This window comes from Cicer arietinum, chromosome 6 (genome assembly GCF_000331145.2).
Source record: "Cicer arietinum cultivar CDC Frontier isolate Library 1 chromosome 6, Cicar.CDCFrontier_v2.0, whole genome shotgun sequence".
Classification (NCBI taxonomy): Eukaryota; Viridiplantae; Streptophyta; class Magnoliopsida; order Fabales; family Fabaceae; genus Cicer; species Cicer arietinum.
Genome location: NC_021165.2, coordinates 67653853 through 67672834, shown reverse-complemented (window position 1 = coordinate 67672834; position 18982 = coordinate 67653853). Strand labels below are relative to the sequence as shown.

General features: G+C 29.6%; 2 protein-coding genes and 1 non-coding gene across 3 annotated transcripts in view; 2 read left to right on the top strand and 1 right to left on the bottom strand.

Moving 5' to 3' along the window:
• The first annotated feature begins 1484 nt into the window (after nt 1-1484).
• LOC101490969 (transcription factor MYB83) lies at nt 1485-5023 on the top strand. The gene is made up of 2 exons (XM_004507035.4): nt 1485-1912; nt 4030-5023. The coding sequence occupies exons 1-2, from the start codon at nt 1638-1640 to the stop codon at nt 4748-4750; spliced, it is 996 nt and encodes a 331-aa protein (XP_004507092.1). The 5' UTR covers nt 1485-1637; the 3' UTR covers nt 4751-5023.
• Nucleotides 5024-9068: 4045 nt separating this feature from the next.
• On the bottom strand, nt 9069-9150 carry TRNAS-GCU (transfer RNA serine (anticodon GCU)). Its single transcript has one exon. It is a non-coding gene; the product is annotated as a tRNA-Ser (tRNA).
• A 7574-nt stretch (nt 9151-16724) lies between these two features.
• The window catches only part of LOC101490640 (dicarboxylate transporter 1, chloroplastic), a 3971-nt gene continuing 1713 nt past the window's right edge, over nt 16725-18982 (top strand). The window contains exons 1-2 of the mRNA XM_073370091.1: nt 16725-17993; nt 18885-18979. Coding sequence (XP_073226192.1) covers nt 16905-17993; nt 18885-18979 — 1184 coding nt within the window. The 5' untranslated portion in view covers nt 16725-16904. The remainder of the gene's footprint in view (nt 17994-18884; nt 18980-18982) is intronic.

Sequence of the window (18982 nt, the reverse complement as noted above, 5' to 3'; positions counted from 1 at the left end):
TTAACCTTATAAGTTAAAATTCATAAACAAAGTAGATTTTGAGTTAAATTCAACTTGTTTTCCAGGTTGTGTAATGTTGATTATATTATGAAAATTGCAATTGTGAATTATTCATACATATATGCATGTTTTCCTTGCTTTTAAAAGATTGTCTAAAAAGTCAAAATCTGTTGCACCATATCTTTCTTCTTTTTCTAGCATGATTCACCTTTCTTTGGAAAATAATAATATGCATGACAAAGCCATAGAAGGTTAAAGTAAATCACTTTCTTCAATCTCAATTTACTAAAGAAATAATTAAAGAAATAAATAAATGATTTAATCTCAATTAAATCACTTTCTTCAACCTTTCTTTGGAAAATTATTTTCTTTTCATGTATATTTAGACTTAAAGAAATAAATAAAAAATTTAAGTACAACAAATAATTAAAAGGCATTACAATTGTAAAAATAAATAAGAAAGGTAAAATTTATATAAAACTATAATAAGATATTACTATTAATATTAAAGAGACTTCTATTTATTTTTATCAAGACCATGTATTAGATTTCCCTCTCACTTGTGATGGTCGGAATTGCATGTATTTTACACTTTAACCCCTATGACCAAAAGCAGATACCCTACCCATGGGCCTGACCTTCATATACACTAAGATGTAGGAACATTTTTTTGTTTTATAAATGCATAATTAATAAACCTTTATTTCTTTTTGGTTAGTGAAAGTAACATATCTATGTACAAAATTGACCAAAAGTCAACTATACTAAGGATATCCGATTATGGTAGTGTATCTTAAGAAATGTGCTTATTTAAGAATACTATGGCATGTGTAGATATAGGGAGAGAGACTAGGAAACCTCCAAATCTCTTCTTTTGTCACCTTTCTACATATGATCAAAATTAGAGGCAAATATAGTATATGTGTTCATACATATATATTTTGAGTCTATTTTACTTCTTTATGCAATGAAACTTAAGCAAGTGGATCTTATGCACAAAAATTAACAAAATAATAACTAACACACACGCATATTACCATCATTAAGTATGTGCCGTCGTAACTTTATTCTTTATTATTATCTTATACATATTCAATATATATCTTCAATTACACGTGTGGAGGTAGAGAGGAGAGATCATTATGTGAAGTGGAAGCAAATAACTTGGCTTCATTATAAAACAAAGTAGAATAGTATATATATACATATATAATATATATGTACAAATATATATTTATTTTTATCTGGCACCCTGTGATTCATGTATTGATTACCTTGTGAGTGAAGAAAAATTAGAAAATAAAAAAGAAAAGACAAGGCCATGGAGTCAAAGACAAGAAGACACACATCTTTCTCAACTCTTCATGTCTCTCTCCAAACCGTTTTTCTACTAGACTCATCAACCAACCCCTCTTTCTCTTTCTCTCATATACCTCTTCCCTAATTTGTAAGCAAACCCCACAACCATCACCATCATCATTATCATCATCATTCCCACCCTATGAAGCTTCTTTCTTATTATAAATAAATATATTTCTTTCTATAAAACCTTCTCTTATATATCTACATCAAAGGAGCTATAGGGAAATATATATATTTTTTCCTATCTATCAAAGGGTGGGGGTGTAAATAGTAAAATGAGAAAGCCAGAAGCATCAACCGGAAAAAACAACACCAACAAGCTTAGAAAAGGTTTGTGGTCACCAGAGGAAGATGAGAAGCTGATGAACTACATGTTAAACAGTGGACAAGGTTGTTGGAGTGATGTGGCTAGAAATGCTGGGTTACAAAGGTGTGGAAAAAGTTGTAGGCTTAGATGGATCAATTACTTGAGGCCTGATCTTAAACGTGGTGCATTCTCACCACAAGAAGAAGAACTCATCATCCATTTCCATTCACTTCTTGGAAACAGGTCCACTTAACTTTTCTACCTCATTTATGTTCCTCCATTAACAAAAAAATATATATGTACTTTTTGTTTATATTTTATTATAGAAAATGCATTATTATTAACATTTTCAAGTACTAATAATTAATTAACATGTATGTCCCATAATATTTTAACTTTTTAAACTTTTATATGAAAGTAACACCACTATATGTATTATTTCATGTATATCTATGTACTAAGCATATACATGTGACATCTCTAAACATTGAAAGAGTTATTATAGATGGATGATTAATGTTTAAAATAGATAAAATTCAAGGGTGTGTCTAATATATACACTAAAAAAATATCTAAAGGTGGACCTTTATTATTTTTAATAAAGAATAAAAAGTAAATTTAATATTTTATTAAAATTTACAAAACAATAGCAGTTCAGGTGGAACGGGTCCAGGTCGACATTAGAATGTCCAAAAATTCAATATCATTATAAAAGTTCTATATTCTTTAGTCAGAGATGAAGGTGTAATTAGGTGTGTTTTAGATGATATGTGTAATTAATTTGAAAAAAAAAATCTGAAATTATATGCCATCATTTTTCTATTGGATCCATGATTCACTTAGTGGACATAAAGTAACTAGATTTTAATACTAGTTAATTAAAAAAAATCATAATTAATATTACATATGTACCTAATTAACAAATTATATGGATATATATACATATAATAAAAAGTCCACTAGCTGTGAATTTTGTCGTCAATAGTTGATAATTGAGATATTTTATTTTTTTTATCTTAATTATCTCACTCACTCATGGAGTAAATTCTATTTTTCCATAAAAAAATGTCTATGTTAAGTAAATTTAGAAAACATAGAATTATATATGAGAAAAAGTCCACAGGTCCATCATATGCCTAACTTTTTTTTGCTGAAAAAAAGGATTTGTTTTAAGTCTTTGGGTGTCAAAATTGAAGTCATCCTCAATTATTCTAGGACATGACACAACTAATTCAAAGTTAAAAAATACATGCACAACATGCATCAAATATAATAATAATATTATTATTAATATGTATATTTAGACCCCTCCTTGTAGAAGACAAAAGTACAACTGAAAACAACATATAGGCATTGTGATTCGTCTTTATCTGGACTTCGAGTTGAAGACACTCTATACTACGTGTATCGTTCAAAAAAAAATTAATTAACTTCCATGCAAAGCATGCATTCTTTTTTAGTGATAAAAATTTGACAGAAATTAATTACCATATACATTTTTTTCCACCAAATTAATTAATAAACATATACATAGTCATACGCACTCAAGTCAATTTAATTTTGTACTGTATATATGTATTCTCTCCGTTTCAAATCTCTATTTTGTCTCAAAATTATAGGCATTATAAAAAATATAAAATATAATTGACTCTTATTTTTCTTTAGCTTATCTAAAAAAGATTGACGCTTATTTTCTAAGTATACCCATGTATTTATGCTCTTCGCATTAAAATGTGAGAATTCATTAAATAATTAATGATAAAGTTAAGGGGCGTGCTAACTACTATCTTAAAGGCATTTGTTAAGTTAGAAATTTTACATTAAAAAAAATTAATCTTTTAAACGTTGAATACACAATTTTTAATATATTTTTTAATGTAATATTTCTATTTTTAAATGTTTAACAAGTGTATTTGAAACACTTATTAGCATTTTCCTAAGTTAGTTAGATATTTTGGTGTATATATATATAGACAGAGAGGAGGATTACTTCTCAAAGACTTTTTTATCGGATACATATTTCACAACACTAACCGTTGGATTAAATTTTACATCATATAAACTATATTTGTAAATTTTTATATAAATTTGTAGTTATTTGATATGTCACTTGTGATTCATTAAGAACATTGACAATGCTCAATAAAAACTCTTAAATCGTTAATCTTTGACATATCTTAATAATTATTAAATGTACAACACTATCCAAGTAATTATTATACCAATGAAATTTGATCCCGTGATGCATGAATGAAATAATTTCTTATATAATCTATATGCAAAATCTTAAACTATGGAAAATATGAAATAAAGGGAGTATGTTATTAAGCTAACATTAGATTTTGTTTTCAATTTTAAAGATGGTCTCAAATAGCGGCGCGATTACCAGGAAGAACGGACAATGAAATTAAGAACTTCTGGAATTCAACAATAAAGAAAAGACTAAAAAACATCTCATCCAACACGTCGCCAAATGCAAGTGAATCATCGTACGACCCTAACAAAGATCCTAACAACATGGGAGGGTTCATAACTTCTTCAACACAAGATCAAAATATTGATCATTTTATGCCTATGTTCAACACTTCATCACCATCAATGCAAAACACAGTTCTCAATACCATCCTAGAGCATGGAATAAACATGTCATCTTCTATTGGAGGTGGATTCTTCAACAATGCTACAACAGGAACATATTTCTCACAGAATCATGACAACAAAAGTTTTTATTTGGAGAAAGTTTTTGGGAGTGTAAATATTAATGGTGGAGAAGTGGAAGAAATGGAGATGTATAATGTTCCTCCTTTAGAGAGTGTTAGTGTTACTTCTGAAAATAATATAAAAGTGGAGAATATAAATGCATTATGCAATGGAAAAGATACTAACAATATTAGTAGTTATCACTTTGATGACATAAACAACAACATTAATGTTAACAACTCATGCAATGGTAGTGATGAAAATAGAGCTCATCATGAGGTGGAGAATTTATTTCATGAAGATTTAAATGTTGGAGATTGGGACTTGGAGGAGTTGATGAAAGATGTTTCATCATTTCCCTTTCTTGATTTTTCAAATTGATTCAACAAGCATTTCTCATAATTTTACCTTTTTTATTTTATTTTTTATATTGGATGATATATTAAAACCTTTGTAATATTTGTATTTTTGCTATTATACAGTACAGATGAGGAGTAAATTTTACTGATTAATAGGTATAGGAATGAAATAAAAGCCATGTAATTAGTCTTGCAAATTTGTCAAATTGAGGTCATTTTGTAATTGTATTTGTATCCCACAGAAGCCTACTGTAGTTATATAAATATATACAAGAATCTATCATATATTATGATATGTATACAATTGTGTAAATAGGTGTCAATTAAAGTCAATAGATAGTTACACATTAACTTTTAGGTTCAACTATTTTGTAGCAATACTTCTAGCTATTGTTTATATATATGTTTCTTATATATATATGGATAAGATATGGACAAATTAAAAAATCATTTAATTGATGTATATTTGTTTTACAATATATACTCTGGATTTTAGCATTAATTATTTTGCATTTTTTAATGTATAGAATATAAATAATCTTGAATAAACAAATAATCTTAATTATATTCAAATGTAAAATAAAAAAAAAAACACCATCTCAATTTGAGTCTTAGTACAAAAAATTAGACTCTCACGACAAATTAATATTCAAATTTTAGCTGAAAGAGTTAGCAGCATTCAATATTTGATACATTTTAACTACAATGATGTATTGTGAGAAGAACTATGAAAATCAAAATATGATAATCCAATAAAAAAATAAATAAAAATAAAAAAAGCTAAAACAAGTTCAAAAGATATGAAATATGCCGAGAGAGTACTATTGTTTTAGTGGTTATACGATAAAATTGAATGCCATTAAGAATTTAAGAAGACATAATGGTAAAGATAATGATTCTGCTCTTAGAATTGTAGTATAACATGGAGGGCATAAATAATCATAAAAATATGTCGACCATGAGTTGTGATGAATGAATCACGCACGGTTAATCGTTAATGGATGCTTATAATTGGATTTATTTATTGTATTGGTTTAAACTAAAACGGTAGAATTCCGAGAGTAATTATAACTCCACCTTTGATTTTCAACTTAAAAGATGCCTAAGTATGATTGTCGTTTCAAAATAATGAGTGCAACGAGAAATTTGCAATTGAATTTATCGAATAGTTATCATGAAGTAAATTTAACGCAACTTAATTTGGATTGACTAATTCGATTGTGATAGGGAAGAGAGAGTTTTTTTTTTTAAAGAAAAAAAGAAAAAAAAAAATAGATTATATAATAGCACAACACTAAAATGAGTACTTCAACTTAGAGCCGTCAAATATGCAGGGTCCAACGTCCTCTAGTCCGAAAGATCTTTTCATATGAATGCGTTAATTTACTTTTACTGTTATTGGGTTACAATTTATTAAAATTAGTCTACTCCAGTTGTTTCTGAATTTGTTTTAAATAATCTGGTATTCTAGTTCTATACTCTCTCGCTCCAAAATGAGATACTATATTTATATTTAGAAGGTTTAGTTACAATTTTGATTTATCTTTTTTATATTCATTTGGAAAAATATAGTCATTTTATTTTAAAATTAATTAGTTTTTTTTTTATTTTTTAATTAAAAAATATTGTGATATATTTTAAACGATGTAATATATTATATAATGATGTTAAATAACTAATGATATCTATGATGTTGCAATAAAAACATATAAAAACTCAAATTTCAACTTATGAAATTCTACCATGATATACTCTATTTTTTTATTATTAAAATTGCATAAAATCAAATTTGATCAACAATATTTTTTAATATATGTAATTTAATTATTTTTCCTTATAATTTATTCTTATTGAGCATTATTTTTTTAATATGTTTTAATTAACTTGGCAACTTATTAGAATTTTTTTTATAATTTATCTATAGGAAAAAATTTGGTGTACACGAGTATACATACATTCTACTTCTTGAGATAGATAGAAATAAATGAAGTGATGTGATAGATGTGATATATTGATGATGTGATAGAAAAACAAATATAGAGAGAAAATGAAATATTGAATGAAAAAATTGTAATGTTTCTATAGTTGAAGAACATTCCATGAACACGATTCAAGCTCTAATTAATCATTCCACAATACAATTTCTATTTTGGTTTGATTTTTGTTGATTGCATAGAGCAACAATAAATTATCTTTCCCGTCGACTCCAATATTGCTCAAAAGGGTGTTCAATACTCAGATGTTTGTGTTATTTGTGATACCCACCATGAAAATTCAATTCATACAATGTTTATTTGTCATAATGCTAGAGGTATACAAAAATCGATCTCGCTTATCGACATGTCCTAATCTGCATGCTTCGGGTTGGGTCTAGCCATAACCTATTAAATAAAATAGATCAATTGAGTGTCTTAATGACAAAACCCAATGGAAGGAGGAACATGGTTATGGTTGAATGCAAGTCACTCGTCTCATCTTTAAAGTATAAGAGGACTTAACCTTCTTAGTGTTTTTCAGTAAGCGATACATTATAAATGAATTGTTTCGAATACATGTGTTGTTTTATTAGGTGTGGTGTGATAATAAACTATATGAGTGCAAATAAATGATATTGAATCATATATGCTATTCAAATAATTTTGTAAATATGTTGTTATGTCAAAATTATTATGTTTGTAAATATGTATTTGACAACTTTGGATTAATCTGATCTTGTCTTGTAAGGACACATTCTTGTTAAACTTACATCTTATCAGAATTTATCGAGTTAAAAATAGGTCACATATATAAAATGTAAGAATCGGATAAAGAACACATACAACTTGTCCTTCGTACAACCCTACATGATGCCAGAAAAACGTTGGAATCTTAGTACACTTCTACATATCAAATATGATATATCAGGATGATAACTTCAACAAATCATGTTCATGGCCTTTAATCACCTCAATAAGGATGGCATCCTCATTTTGCCATGACACTATGGAGTATTAAAAAATGTAGAAACTCCAAACTCTGAAATAACAACTCACTCTTACCGATTTCAATGTACACAAGGCTCGAGACAGACCTCGTAGAGTTCGCAATGTGTTACAGTCATGGAAGTGGAATCTACCGCTATACTAAAATCACTTAAACTAACTCTCACTATGATACTTGATTGCATAACATTTGAGTATGGTAACACAACAATTATGGATCTTTTTCTTCAACCATCTTGTTTAGATGTGAAACAAGGAGGTATTATAGTTGATTGATGTTTCATTTTATCCTCCCACATTGAGCCCAAAGTGTCGCTTGTTATGAGACAAGTAAATAGAATAGTTTATTGTTGTAAGGTGGGCTCACTCCCCAAGTAGAACCCACTAGTTTTATTAGTATTTGTAGTATTATTAGTATTATTATTATTGAAAAAAAAAAGATATTATTGGGCTAGGTCCATGTGAAGGAAATAAAAGGAATTTGATTTGAAATCCCTATTTTAGATGTGATGAAGAAAAGAGAACGGTTGTTAGAGAAGAAAAATAAGGGTTTGATTTTGGTGGTGGTAATAGGTGTGTAGCAAACTTGATTCGTTTGATCTACAAATTTAGTATGTTATTCCTACCACTGAGTTTGTTACTTTAATATATAGTTTGAGTAGTCTTCTCTGAGAGTTAATTTGGCTTACCCACTTTAATGGAAGGTTGTTATAAGATTGTTATTGTTGTTAGGAAGACTCTGGTGTACCCATTAATTATTATAATGTAAGTTTTTACTGGACTAAACCCCGTTGTTTTTATTCTCTCAATTTAAGGGAAGTTTTTCACGTGTCTCGTCTTTAATTTTCTACCAATTATTTTTGGTATGTGGAATGGGGAAAAAAATATTCTGCATTATTGAGATAGTTATTACTAGTTATCTCTAATTTTTCTCAACAATTGTTTAGCTAAGACTTGTCTATCACACAATACTCATCATACTTTTCACAACATATATTGATTTTCGATTAAATGAATTAAGTTTGCTTCTACGAAGAAAAAAAACATAAATAAAATTTATGAGATAAATGTAGGTTGGATTGCACGTTTGAAGCTATGATTAATAGCTTCTCAATTTTCACACAATAAAAAGTATCTTAAAACGCGAGAAAGAGGAGATGAACATCAAACCAAACACTTGAGTAGTCGATGTGGACCTCTCAAATTCAACGATTGTTTCTGCAAATGATAGAAGAGCCATTTAATTCGTGCATAGCCACATAACATATACGATAAGTTTTTTTTTTTTTTTATTGTCCACTAGTTGTCCTTGCTCCTTGCAGGAATTGATGAATTAATCAAACTACAAAAAATATTTGTCGTCGCCTGAGAGATTCGAACTCTCGCGGGGAAACCCCATGTACTTAGCAGGCACACGCCTTAACCACTCGGCCAAAGCGACCATGTTGAAAATAATGATCGCAGACATTATAAATTTAAAGTTTGTTTTATTACGTAAGTTTTGTTGTGTATTTTGCCTTCCATAAAGTTTAAGTTTAATTACAACTTTAATTTCATTACTAATTTATGAAATCGATCCATTTATTTTAAAATTTGTAATTTTAATCTCTTATTTTTACTTTCTAATTAAAAAATAACAGTGCGATATGTTTTAAATAATGTGACATATAATATTATGATGTAAAAATATTAATATTCATTAAATCACAATAAAATGCTATAAAACTTAAATTTTTGTAATTTAACTAATGACGTACGAATAATTAATAAATCTAGATAGATCAATATCATGGAATCATATATCCAATTGTTATTTTATAGTTCAAAAATCTGACCAAGAAACCAAAACTGTTATTTAGGTTTAAAATAAAGAGATCAATTAAGTGAATTAACTAAAATAAAAGAGCAAAATTAAAATTAAACCTAAAATTTTAAATGAAAGAGAATTTTAATCAAATTATAGAGTATTTATGTGGAGTTAGATGTCATATCTAATTAAACAACACATAATAAATCGTAAAAAAACTTTATTAGTATAAAGGTACTTATAATATAGAAAGTAATTTTACACTGCTATACAATTCTAGTTATTTAATCTACCACATTATCTTGTACAGTTTTGAAATTAATAATAATTATTAAATTATTTGGTGTTGCCGCATCGATTTGTGATTAGATAACATTGTAAAATTATTTTATATTTTCATTATACTATACTATCATTATTCTCAAACTTTATTTTTCTTTAAATAATAAATTATGAGGATCGGTTGTAATGTTTTATAAATTAATAAAAACTTAAACTTTTGTACGAGAAACAACTAATATTTTTTAACAATATTTTTAGATAAATAAAAATGTATTAATGAGTATATAAGTACTCTAATCCATTACAACAACTATAGTGCGCTCTTTAAACAATTCATAGGATTGCTAAACCAATCTGAAAAATACAAAATTACACAAGAAATTTTCTACATTCCTTCATAATGAACCAACCCCATGAAACCGATTTAATTTGAGAAATTAAGTTGCCGCAATCAGTTATAAGCCCTTAAAACACAATATGATTATGTAATAACCATAGCGACAAGATAAAACTGCACACTAAATTATAAATTAAGTATTGAACTCTCTTTAGATTCTTCCCGCTAAGCCATATATGCTCCAAAATGCAAAACATTATCAATGGACTCATTATACACTATGGAGGAGATTTCCGGCCAATTAAATATATTGGACCAAATTTTATGAGCAAAGAGATCTCTCTGAACATTTTAGAGACCTTATTCTGACTATAAAATTGAACTATAATAAAAAAATAATATAATTTTTTTAAAAGAGTCATCATTTATTTAAATTGTAAATAATATAAAAAACTAGAAAGTGACGTAAAAAAAAAGCAAAAACTCAAACTATTTAATTTAAATAGTAAATAAAATTAAAAAGAGTTAACAACTCAAACCATTTTAGAGACTTTGATGCAATTATTTTGGGCCGTAATACTCTTAAGAAATTACAAAAAATTGAGTCTTGTGTTGTTGGTCATGTTACACGGGACGATGATAAAAAAATCAATCTTACATTATATTATATATTTTAAATTAAAATAATACTATTAACACAATTTTTTACACACTCTCTTTTATTGATTAAAATTCACACATGTCCTACTAAATTTAAATAAAATCCACACAATTTAGTGGGATTTTTTGAATATCATTCAACCTAACTATGATTTTCTTCTTATGGCTAAAGATGTTTCCAAAGATATCTTTATTCCACTCTTTAATAAATGAAGTCATACCTTCCAACAAATCAAACAAATTTCTCCCATAGACCCACTTCTCTCTTATTTGAGGGTTAAAATTATCATTCATAATCCAAGTCACTTTAAATTTTAAGGGCCAGTTGGGGGGACTAGAAGACTCCCTTGAAGCATAACAATAATATGATGATGGTCAGAATGGATACGACTCTAGCAACCCCTTCTGAAAAATTGAGTTTGCAATTAATGTTACATAGAACACAAGTTTTTTGAAAATACATTATCTTCTCTCCCATCAGGGTCCATTCCAAGTGAACTTAGAACCCACAATGGTCAGTTCTATCAAGTGACAATCATTTATCCAATTGTCAAACTTAATACATCTAGACATGTTGACTTGTGCGCCCCCCTTTTTGCTACTCGGGCCTTGAAATTTCATTTAAATCCCCCGACATCATCCATGGTGACAAAATGTTAGCAGCTAAATTTTTGAAAATGTGTCGAGTCTCACGCTTCTGTATCTCTCTAGGACTATCATACACTTTAAAGCAACCATATCCACTTTAAATCGACTACAATAACTTTTAGTGCTTTACCAAAATTCTTTCCTTGAGCACCCATGTAATTCCAAGATAAAATAATCACTAAAACAGAAAACTTGAAGCCAAAAGATAAATATATTCTACTCATCTTATAGGATTTGCATATAGAACTCTGTCTCCAAATTTTCGATGTCTTCATCAATTCCTTGTGTGTGAGGTATATCACATATTGCACCAGTATTAAATTAAGTTGGTTCTACATTATGCAACTTCACACTACGCTTTAAGTCGTTAGCTAAGATCGGTGTGTTGATTTCCATTGTTGCAATAGGTTCATAATCACAAATTAGCGGACCATGCATTGCCATATTTTTAATGGAATGATTTGCAAGATTTATGTTTAGGTCTACTGGATGAGAATTAATTTTTTCCACTTCTTTTCTAACTTGGGAAACCATGTAGCCTTCTTTATAGGTGTCAATTGATTCCAACTTTTTGTGGATTGCCTTTGTAGCCTCCAAAGCATGTATGTTTCCATTTGTAGCATTTTCCAATCTAGATATTTTTTCTTCCACATTTTTTGAATGTGGAAGGTACTTACTTGCTTTTCTCCTTCTTTATTAGTATTTTTTTTAAAATCATCATACCCCTTTTGAAGAGAGTCGACTTATTATTTACTTTATTTTGTTGACCATTTCCCTTGCCACCGAAAATAGAAGATTTATTATGTCTTTTTTTACGTTGCACCGTAGTCCATTCACTATGTAGAAAATCATCTTGATTTCCTCCAAGAATTCACCTTTTTCGTTTCCACTACGGGCATCCATTTCTTGAACTTTCAAATCTAATTGTTGTAGCTCGTCACTGTCGTTTTCTTCCACCGCCATTACACGTTGCATTGTTTTTATTCTCACTGTCATCATCATTATGTTTCAACATTCCTTCTTTTGTAGTAACCTTGCACACACAATTTTGTCGCATGTTCCCGTAACATCCACAATTTGCACATATAATATGCAGTCCTTCATATTGAATATTGTACCATTGACCGTTGATTCCCACCTTTCCAACCATAGGTTGATGCAGGTATGTTTCTACGCAAATTCTAGCAAACCTTCTTCTTGCTACATCGAGTGTATGTGTATCCATCTTCACTAGTTTCCCACAACAGTCGCAAGAGCCAAAAGAAAACTTTGATAATAGTAAACAAGATTGAGGCTTGAAATTCTTATCCAAACCATTGTTTTATCGATGGTTGTGCTCGTAGCATTGAACTCTAGAGTCCACCGATGTATTGTGAGTTAGTGGTTGAAAATCATCAACGGACCTCCGCTAATCACTTTATTTTGTCACCTACAACGTCAAACTTTGCTATGTAGTAATCACTCCCTACACTCATTATTTTCCAGCCTCCTATTAGCTTCCAAATGCTTTTCAATTTGGACTCATAGTATTGAATCCAAGATTTTTTCCCTAACAGTTTCACCACCAACACATCATGCCAAGGGGTACTCATCTCCTCCATTACCTTAGGATTTACATGAAACATAGGTAGCAATATACCATCATTGACATGCTCCATTTGAACAAGCTTTTTTGTGATTAGATCTGTTTTGACCCGAGTAACAACAATTTGTTTGCCTAGCACCTTATCATGAAAGGAGATGGGTTCTTGTATGTTATCTTTCTCCACTTATCCACGATATGGAGGTTCTTGCTGGTTAACGCTTGTTTTCGACAGCGATCGATGTACTACAAAGAAAAATACCATAGAAACCCCAGCAAGCGTAAAAATCACTAAATTATTAAACACCTATTGAAAATCAAAATATGGAATTTGTCAAAAAATCGTTTAGGGCCAGAACTAAATCTCACAATCTCTTCCCTAAACAACTCCATCAAATCAAAGCAAAATCATGAACCAATGTCCAAACCCATGAAGGAGAACTCAATTCGAAGGGTTGTTGTTGTTTTGGAAGAAAAAGTGTAAATTTTAATACATTGCGTTTGTGTTTTGATGCATGAGAAAGTTATCAATTGTTTTTGCTGCTGTTGGATTTGAATCAAAAGGAACATTAACATTAACATTAACATAGTTGGAGGCAGCATCACCATGCGCCGGCTGCTGTTGTATTTTCTTTTTTCAATAATAATTAAAAAAAGATTAATGAAGTTAATTAGGTAATTAGTAATCACAAGTAAGCATAACTTATGTTCAGTCAAGTTTCTTTCAAATCAAATACAGTCGAATAAATTTTTGTTACCCAGAATTAATGAAGAAAAAAAGAATCTTAATAGTCTTTTCGAGTATTTTTTATATATTAATATTCTATTTTTCAAATTTTTACACTAAATTGTCCTACGATAAAAATAAAATACTAAATTGTCATTTTTTTTAGTGATCTAGAAAGTCGCTCCCTAAGTTTCCGAGGTGAAGAATTTTTTTGTAAGTAAAGTAGTTGCATTCTGGAATGGAACTACATAGTGATGTAATATTTTTTTTCTACCATTTTAATTAAATGTGTCAGAACAAACAAACGTGTTATATTATTTGTTAACTACTCAATTCTATTTTGTTAACCACTTCCTCATTTTATCGGGTCTAATAATTAAAAATTAATAAAAAATAATAATAACTAAAAATAGTAAATTATATTAATAACATGAAACAAAATACATTAAATAGAAGATGAAACATATGAGTTTCTAAAGTTTTTGTGCATTCACCTATTAGAATATGAAACGTATGAGTTTAATCTTTTAAATTTGATATATATTTTTTCTTCAATTTGATGTTTTTTTCTTCTATTTAATATATTTTGTTTCATGTTATTAATATAATTTACTATTTTTAATTATAATTATTTTTATTTTAATTAATTTTTATTTATTAGATCAGAAAGAAACAAAAAGGAGGTGGTTAACAAAATAGAATTAAGTGACTAATTTATCTGTAAAATAAGATGAAATTGTTATAATAATATAAATTTATCTATAAAATATGATACAGTTGTTAAAATAATATAACACTATATTTGTTCTGGCACAACTAATTAACCACATATTTTTCCTTAAATTTAATGTATTTTATGAATAGTATTTTGATTTTTTTAATTATTTTTAATTTATTAAATATTCAATGACTGAATTATTAAAAGGGTGAAAAAAAATTTAGTCGCGGCTAAAAAATTAAAAAAATAACACAAGTTGGTATTTTATTTTTAAGATAATTTGTTGTAAAAATTTGAAAAAGTAAGATATTAATATAAAAAATCCTCTTTTCAACTATAATTTTATTTGTTCTTTCTATTTATCAATGTATCATAAGCATAATAACTTATGTATTAGCTGAATTTTGCATATCTAAGTTTATTTAGTTGTAAGGACATTTTGCATATCTAAGTTTATTATTTATTACTTTATTCATTATGTTTTATTATTTGTTTTATTAGTTTTGGGCTAAATGTAAATTGAACATGTAAATATATTTATTTTATTATTTTGCATATCTAAATTCATTAATTTGTTTATTGTAATAAAACCGTGGGTGTGACTAGTTTGAACTATGATATTCAAAATTCAATTTTTACAAGTTCTATATTTAATTTTTAAAATTATTTTTTAAGGGATTTTTTGGAAATACAAAATTTTTTCACTTTTTTTTATTAACAAAAAAACAATTATTGAAGAGTAGTTTTTTTATTTTTTTTTTATTTTGATAAACAATAAACATGCAGGTTTAATAAAATTAAAATTATTGAGTCAAAACATATATAAATAAAAATAAAATTCTAAAATAATTCTATCTTACAACTATTGGAATGAGTTTTATTTTTTGGATACAACAATAAGAAGTTTTTAATTCGAATTATTACAAAAGTAAAAAGAAAATAAATTTAGAGATATTATAGCATATAGTATCCAAAAGTTATTGGATGAGATACAATCACATATCATCTTGATTAATTTAATTGTATGCATTAATTAAATCCAATAATTGTTATTAATAGTTCTTATTTCTCATAACAACTAGCCGTTCTCATCAGATACGTTATCTATATATATCGAATCATAATCATATTTTCTTTTGTTAGATATACTCTTTCTAATTTATAGCTTACTTTAACATTAACAACTATAATTGATTGATCGTTGATTATCAGTATTGAAAATGTTTCTTCTAATGAATAACATGTAAATAATTATTACAAAATCACAAATTGTTATAGTACTATAGCACATGGTTAACAAAAATATACTCTAACTATTTACTTTGATTACTTTATATACTCTGATTACTTTATATACTTATCAACCAAAAATATTAAACATAAAGAAAAGAAAGAGAAAATATTAGTATTCTTATCCGATCATCGTAAGTGTTATTTTAAGGTATTGTTCTTATAACTAACAACTATATTAAATATTTATATTATGCGTGCTAATATAATGATGTCAGTAACATTTAATATAATTGATGGAGTCACAATTAACTATAAGAATTATAGGAAGTAGTAAAATGGACATTCAATTTAATTATTCGTAACACTCTCCATTGAATTAAATGTTCATTAAAAATATATTCATTAAAACCTTCCTAATATATAATTTCTGACATGGTTTTATATTACTAAGATTTTAATGAATATATCTTGTGAATAATTACAATATATAGTGGATGTCCATTTTATTATTTTCGACGATCGTTATAGGTAATTTAATTCCATCAATTATATTAAAAGTCACTCACTTCATTGTATTAGCAGAGATAATATAGATATTTAATAATAGTCGGTACTTATAAGAACAATGCCTTAAAACAACTCTTATGGTCATCGTGTAAGAATACTAATATTTTCTTAATATTTACTATTTTTGGTTGATATATTATTTGATTAATTTCATAAGCATATTTTTCTATGAAAAAGAAGAAGAAAAAATATTTGGCTACTCTTTCCATAGTGGCGCGCATATGATGCGATGCAACGCAATGATGAGAGGGTCATCACGTGTCATTACAACGGGTTCATCGAGTCCACTTCACAAAAGCACAATCCGAAGCGGACACTCAACCATTCATATATCGCCACGTAGCCTGTAGGGACAATCCGATTCCGTCCCTGTTTCTGTTTTGGTTGGTTGGTTACATGTTATTTTCTGACGGAGATACCAACGTGTCAACTTGTCAAAGTCGAGGATCACAAAGCATACATAAACCACCAATTCCTCACCAACAAACAACGCCGCATATTCCAATCACAACCTCCACCGTTCATTCCATATCCAACGGTCTACAATCAAATCTCACCACCTCAACCCACATGGCAATGTATTAACACCCCAACATCACTCTCACCGCACCAGATCCCAATCCCACCACCACCCATGGCTTCCATAGCTCTCACCACCGCCACCACAACCCTCCCTTCTCTCCGCCTCCGTTCACCACCACTTCGTCAAATCCAAACCAACACTCTGAAATTCAAACCGATCAAATCAAATCACTCCTCTTCCATTTCCTCATTCCCATCGTTCCCACTCTCCAATGTCGCTAAACGCCACACTCTCACTGTTAAAGCTTCATCTGCATCATCAGCTTCCATCACACCGGCTCCGGCTCCCGCTCCAGTTCCGGCTCAGCCATGGCAAGGCGCCGCCATAAAACCTCTCTTAGCATCTATAGCAACTGGAGTTATACTCTGGTTTGTTCCCGTCCCCGAAGGTGTATCGAGAAACGCGTGGCAATTACTCGCGATTTTCTTAGGGACAATCGTTGGAATCATCACGCAACCATTACCACTCGGCGCCGTTGCCATTTTAGGATTGGGAGTTTCGGTTCTCACCAAAACCCTACCCTTCGTTGCCGCATTCTCCGGGTTCGGTGATCCAATCCCGTGGCTAATTTGTCTGGCATTCTTCTTCGCCAAAGGTTTCATCAAAACCGGATTAGGTAACCGTGTCGCTTATCAATTCGTTTCACTTTTCGGTAGTTCTTCGTTAGGGTTAGGTTATAGTTTGGTTTTTAGTGAAGCTTTATTGGCACCTGCAATTCCTTCGGTTTCTGCTAGGGCTGGTGGAATTTTTCTTCCATTGGTTAAGTCTCTGTGTGTTGCTTGTGGAAGTAACGTTGGTGATGGAACGGAGAACAAGCTAGGGTCATGGTTGATGCTTACTTGTTTTCAAACTTCGTGTATTTCGTCGGCGATGTTTCTTACTGCAATGGCAGCGAATCCTTTATGTGCTACTCTTACTCTGAATTCGATTAACCAGACAATTGGGTGGTTGGATTGGGCTAAAGCTGCTATTGTGCCTGGTTTCTTGTCGTTGGTGTTGGTGCCTTTGATTTTGTATATTATATATCCTCCTACCTTGAAATCAAGTCCTGATGCACCTAAGCTTGCTCGGGAGAAGTTGGAGAAAATGGGGCCCATGACAAGCAATGAGAAAATCATGACTGCTACTCTGTTTCTTACGGTAATCGCTTTACACAATTTGTCTGTATAATATAATGTGTTTGGTTGAGCTGTGGATAACCACCACCGTGAATTTAGAGCTCTTGTACAGTTATTTTTAGAAGCTCCAATGTAGCTTCTGGTCCATCGTGATTTTGGTGTTTTGGAAACACACACTTCACTATTTTGGAACTGTTTTCTTGGATATTACTTTGATAGTTAGTAATTTTGTTATTTGAAATGAGGGTACTCTGTTTGATTTGATTTGGAAATGTGCCTTGCTTTTGTGACAAATGCTTATCTAAATGCAAAGTTGGTCCTTGGGCCACTCACCCCCAACCGAAACACGTGCTGCCTTTTCTGTGTTGATTCCTTTTTGAATCTAATGTTAGCTGTATACAATCTTGTAGAATGGTTTTGTTTCAAAATTGTTCTGTTGTTGGGACTTTTGTCCTTATCAAGTTGAGCATTCAATTTGCATTGCTGGTCTGTTCATTTGACAGATGGTGTGGTTTTGCTTTTTAGATGAGTGAAGTGTAAATAATTAGACATCAGTTGTGACTAGTCACACTATCTTTTAATTTGTTTGCTAAATTAGGCTGTGCATGCTCCTATTGGTCTGCAAAACTAATCACACAGTAGCATGGTTTTAAATCGCGGTCGCACTGCAATACTTGACGTTGCAAAAAGTTGCTGTCAAATATGGATGATGCGGTAGCGATAGCGGTCTCAATTTGGCATAAAAAAACATTGATGTTCTACATGCGGATTGTTTTTTAAAACCGTGTTTTGTAGTTGCATTGCTTTATACCTTGTGTCTTGATTAGGTGAATACAGTGTGGTACTTTAAGTTCCCTAAAATCTTTTTATTTTTATTTGGTTACTTATTCCTTCCCTCACTCAATTTTACCAGGTGGGACTATGGATTTTTGGAGGGGTTCTTAATATCGATGCTGTAACTTCTGCCATTCTTGGATTAGCTGTACTCCTCATCACAGGGGTTGTAACATG

What these genes read in the sequence shown, in the direction of transcription:
- LOC101490969 (XM_004507035.4), top strand. Translation starts at nt 1,638, where the DNA reads ATGAGAAAGCCAGAAGCATCAACCGGAAAAAACAACACCAACAAGCTT. An exon ending in CATTCACTTCTTGGAAACAG is followed by an intron (nt 1,913 to 4,029) that starts GTCCACTTAACT and finishes TCAATTTTAAAG; the next exon opens with ATGGTCTCAAATAGCGGCGC.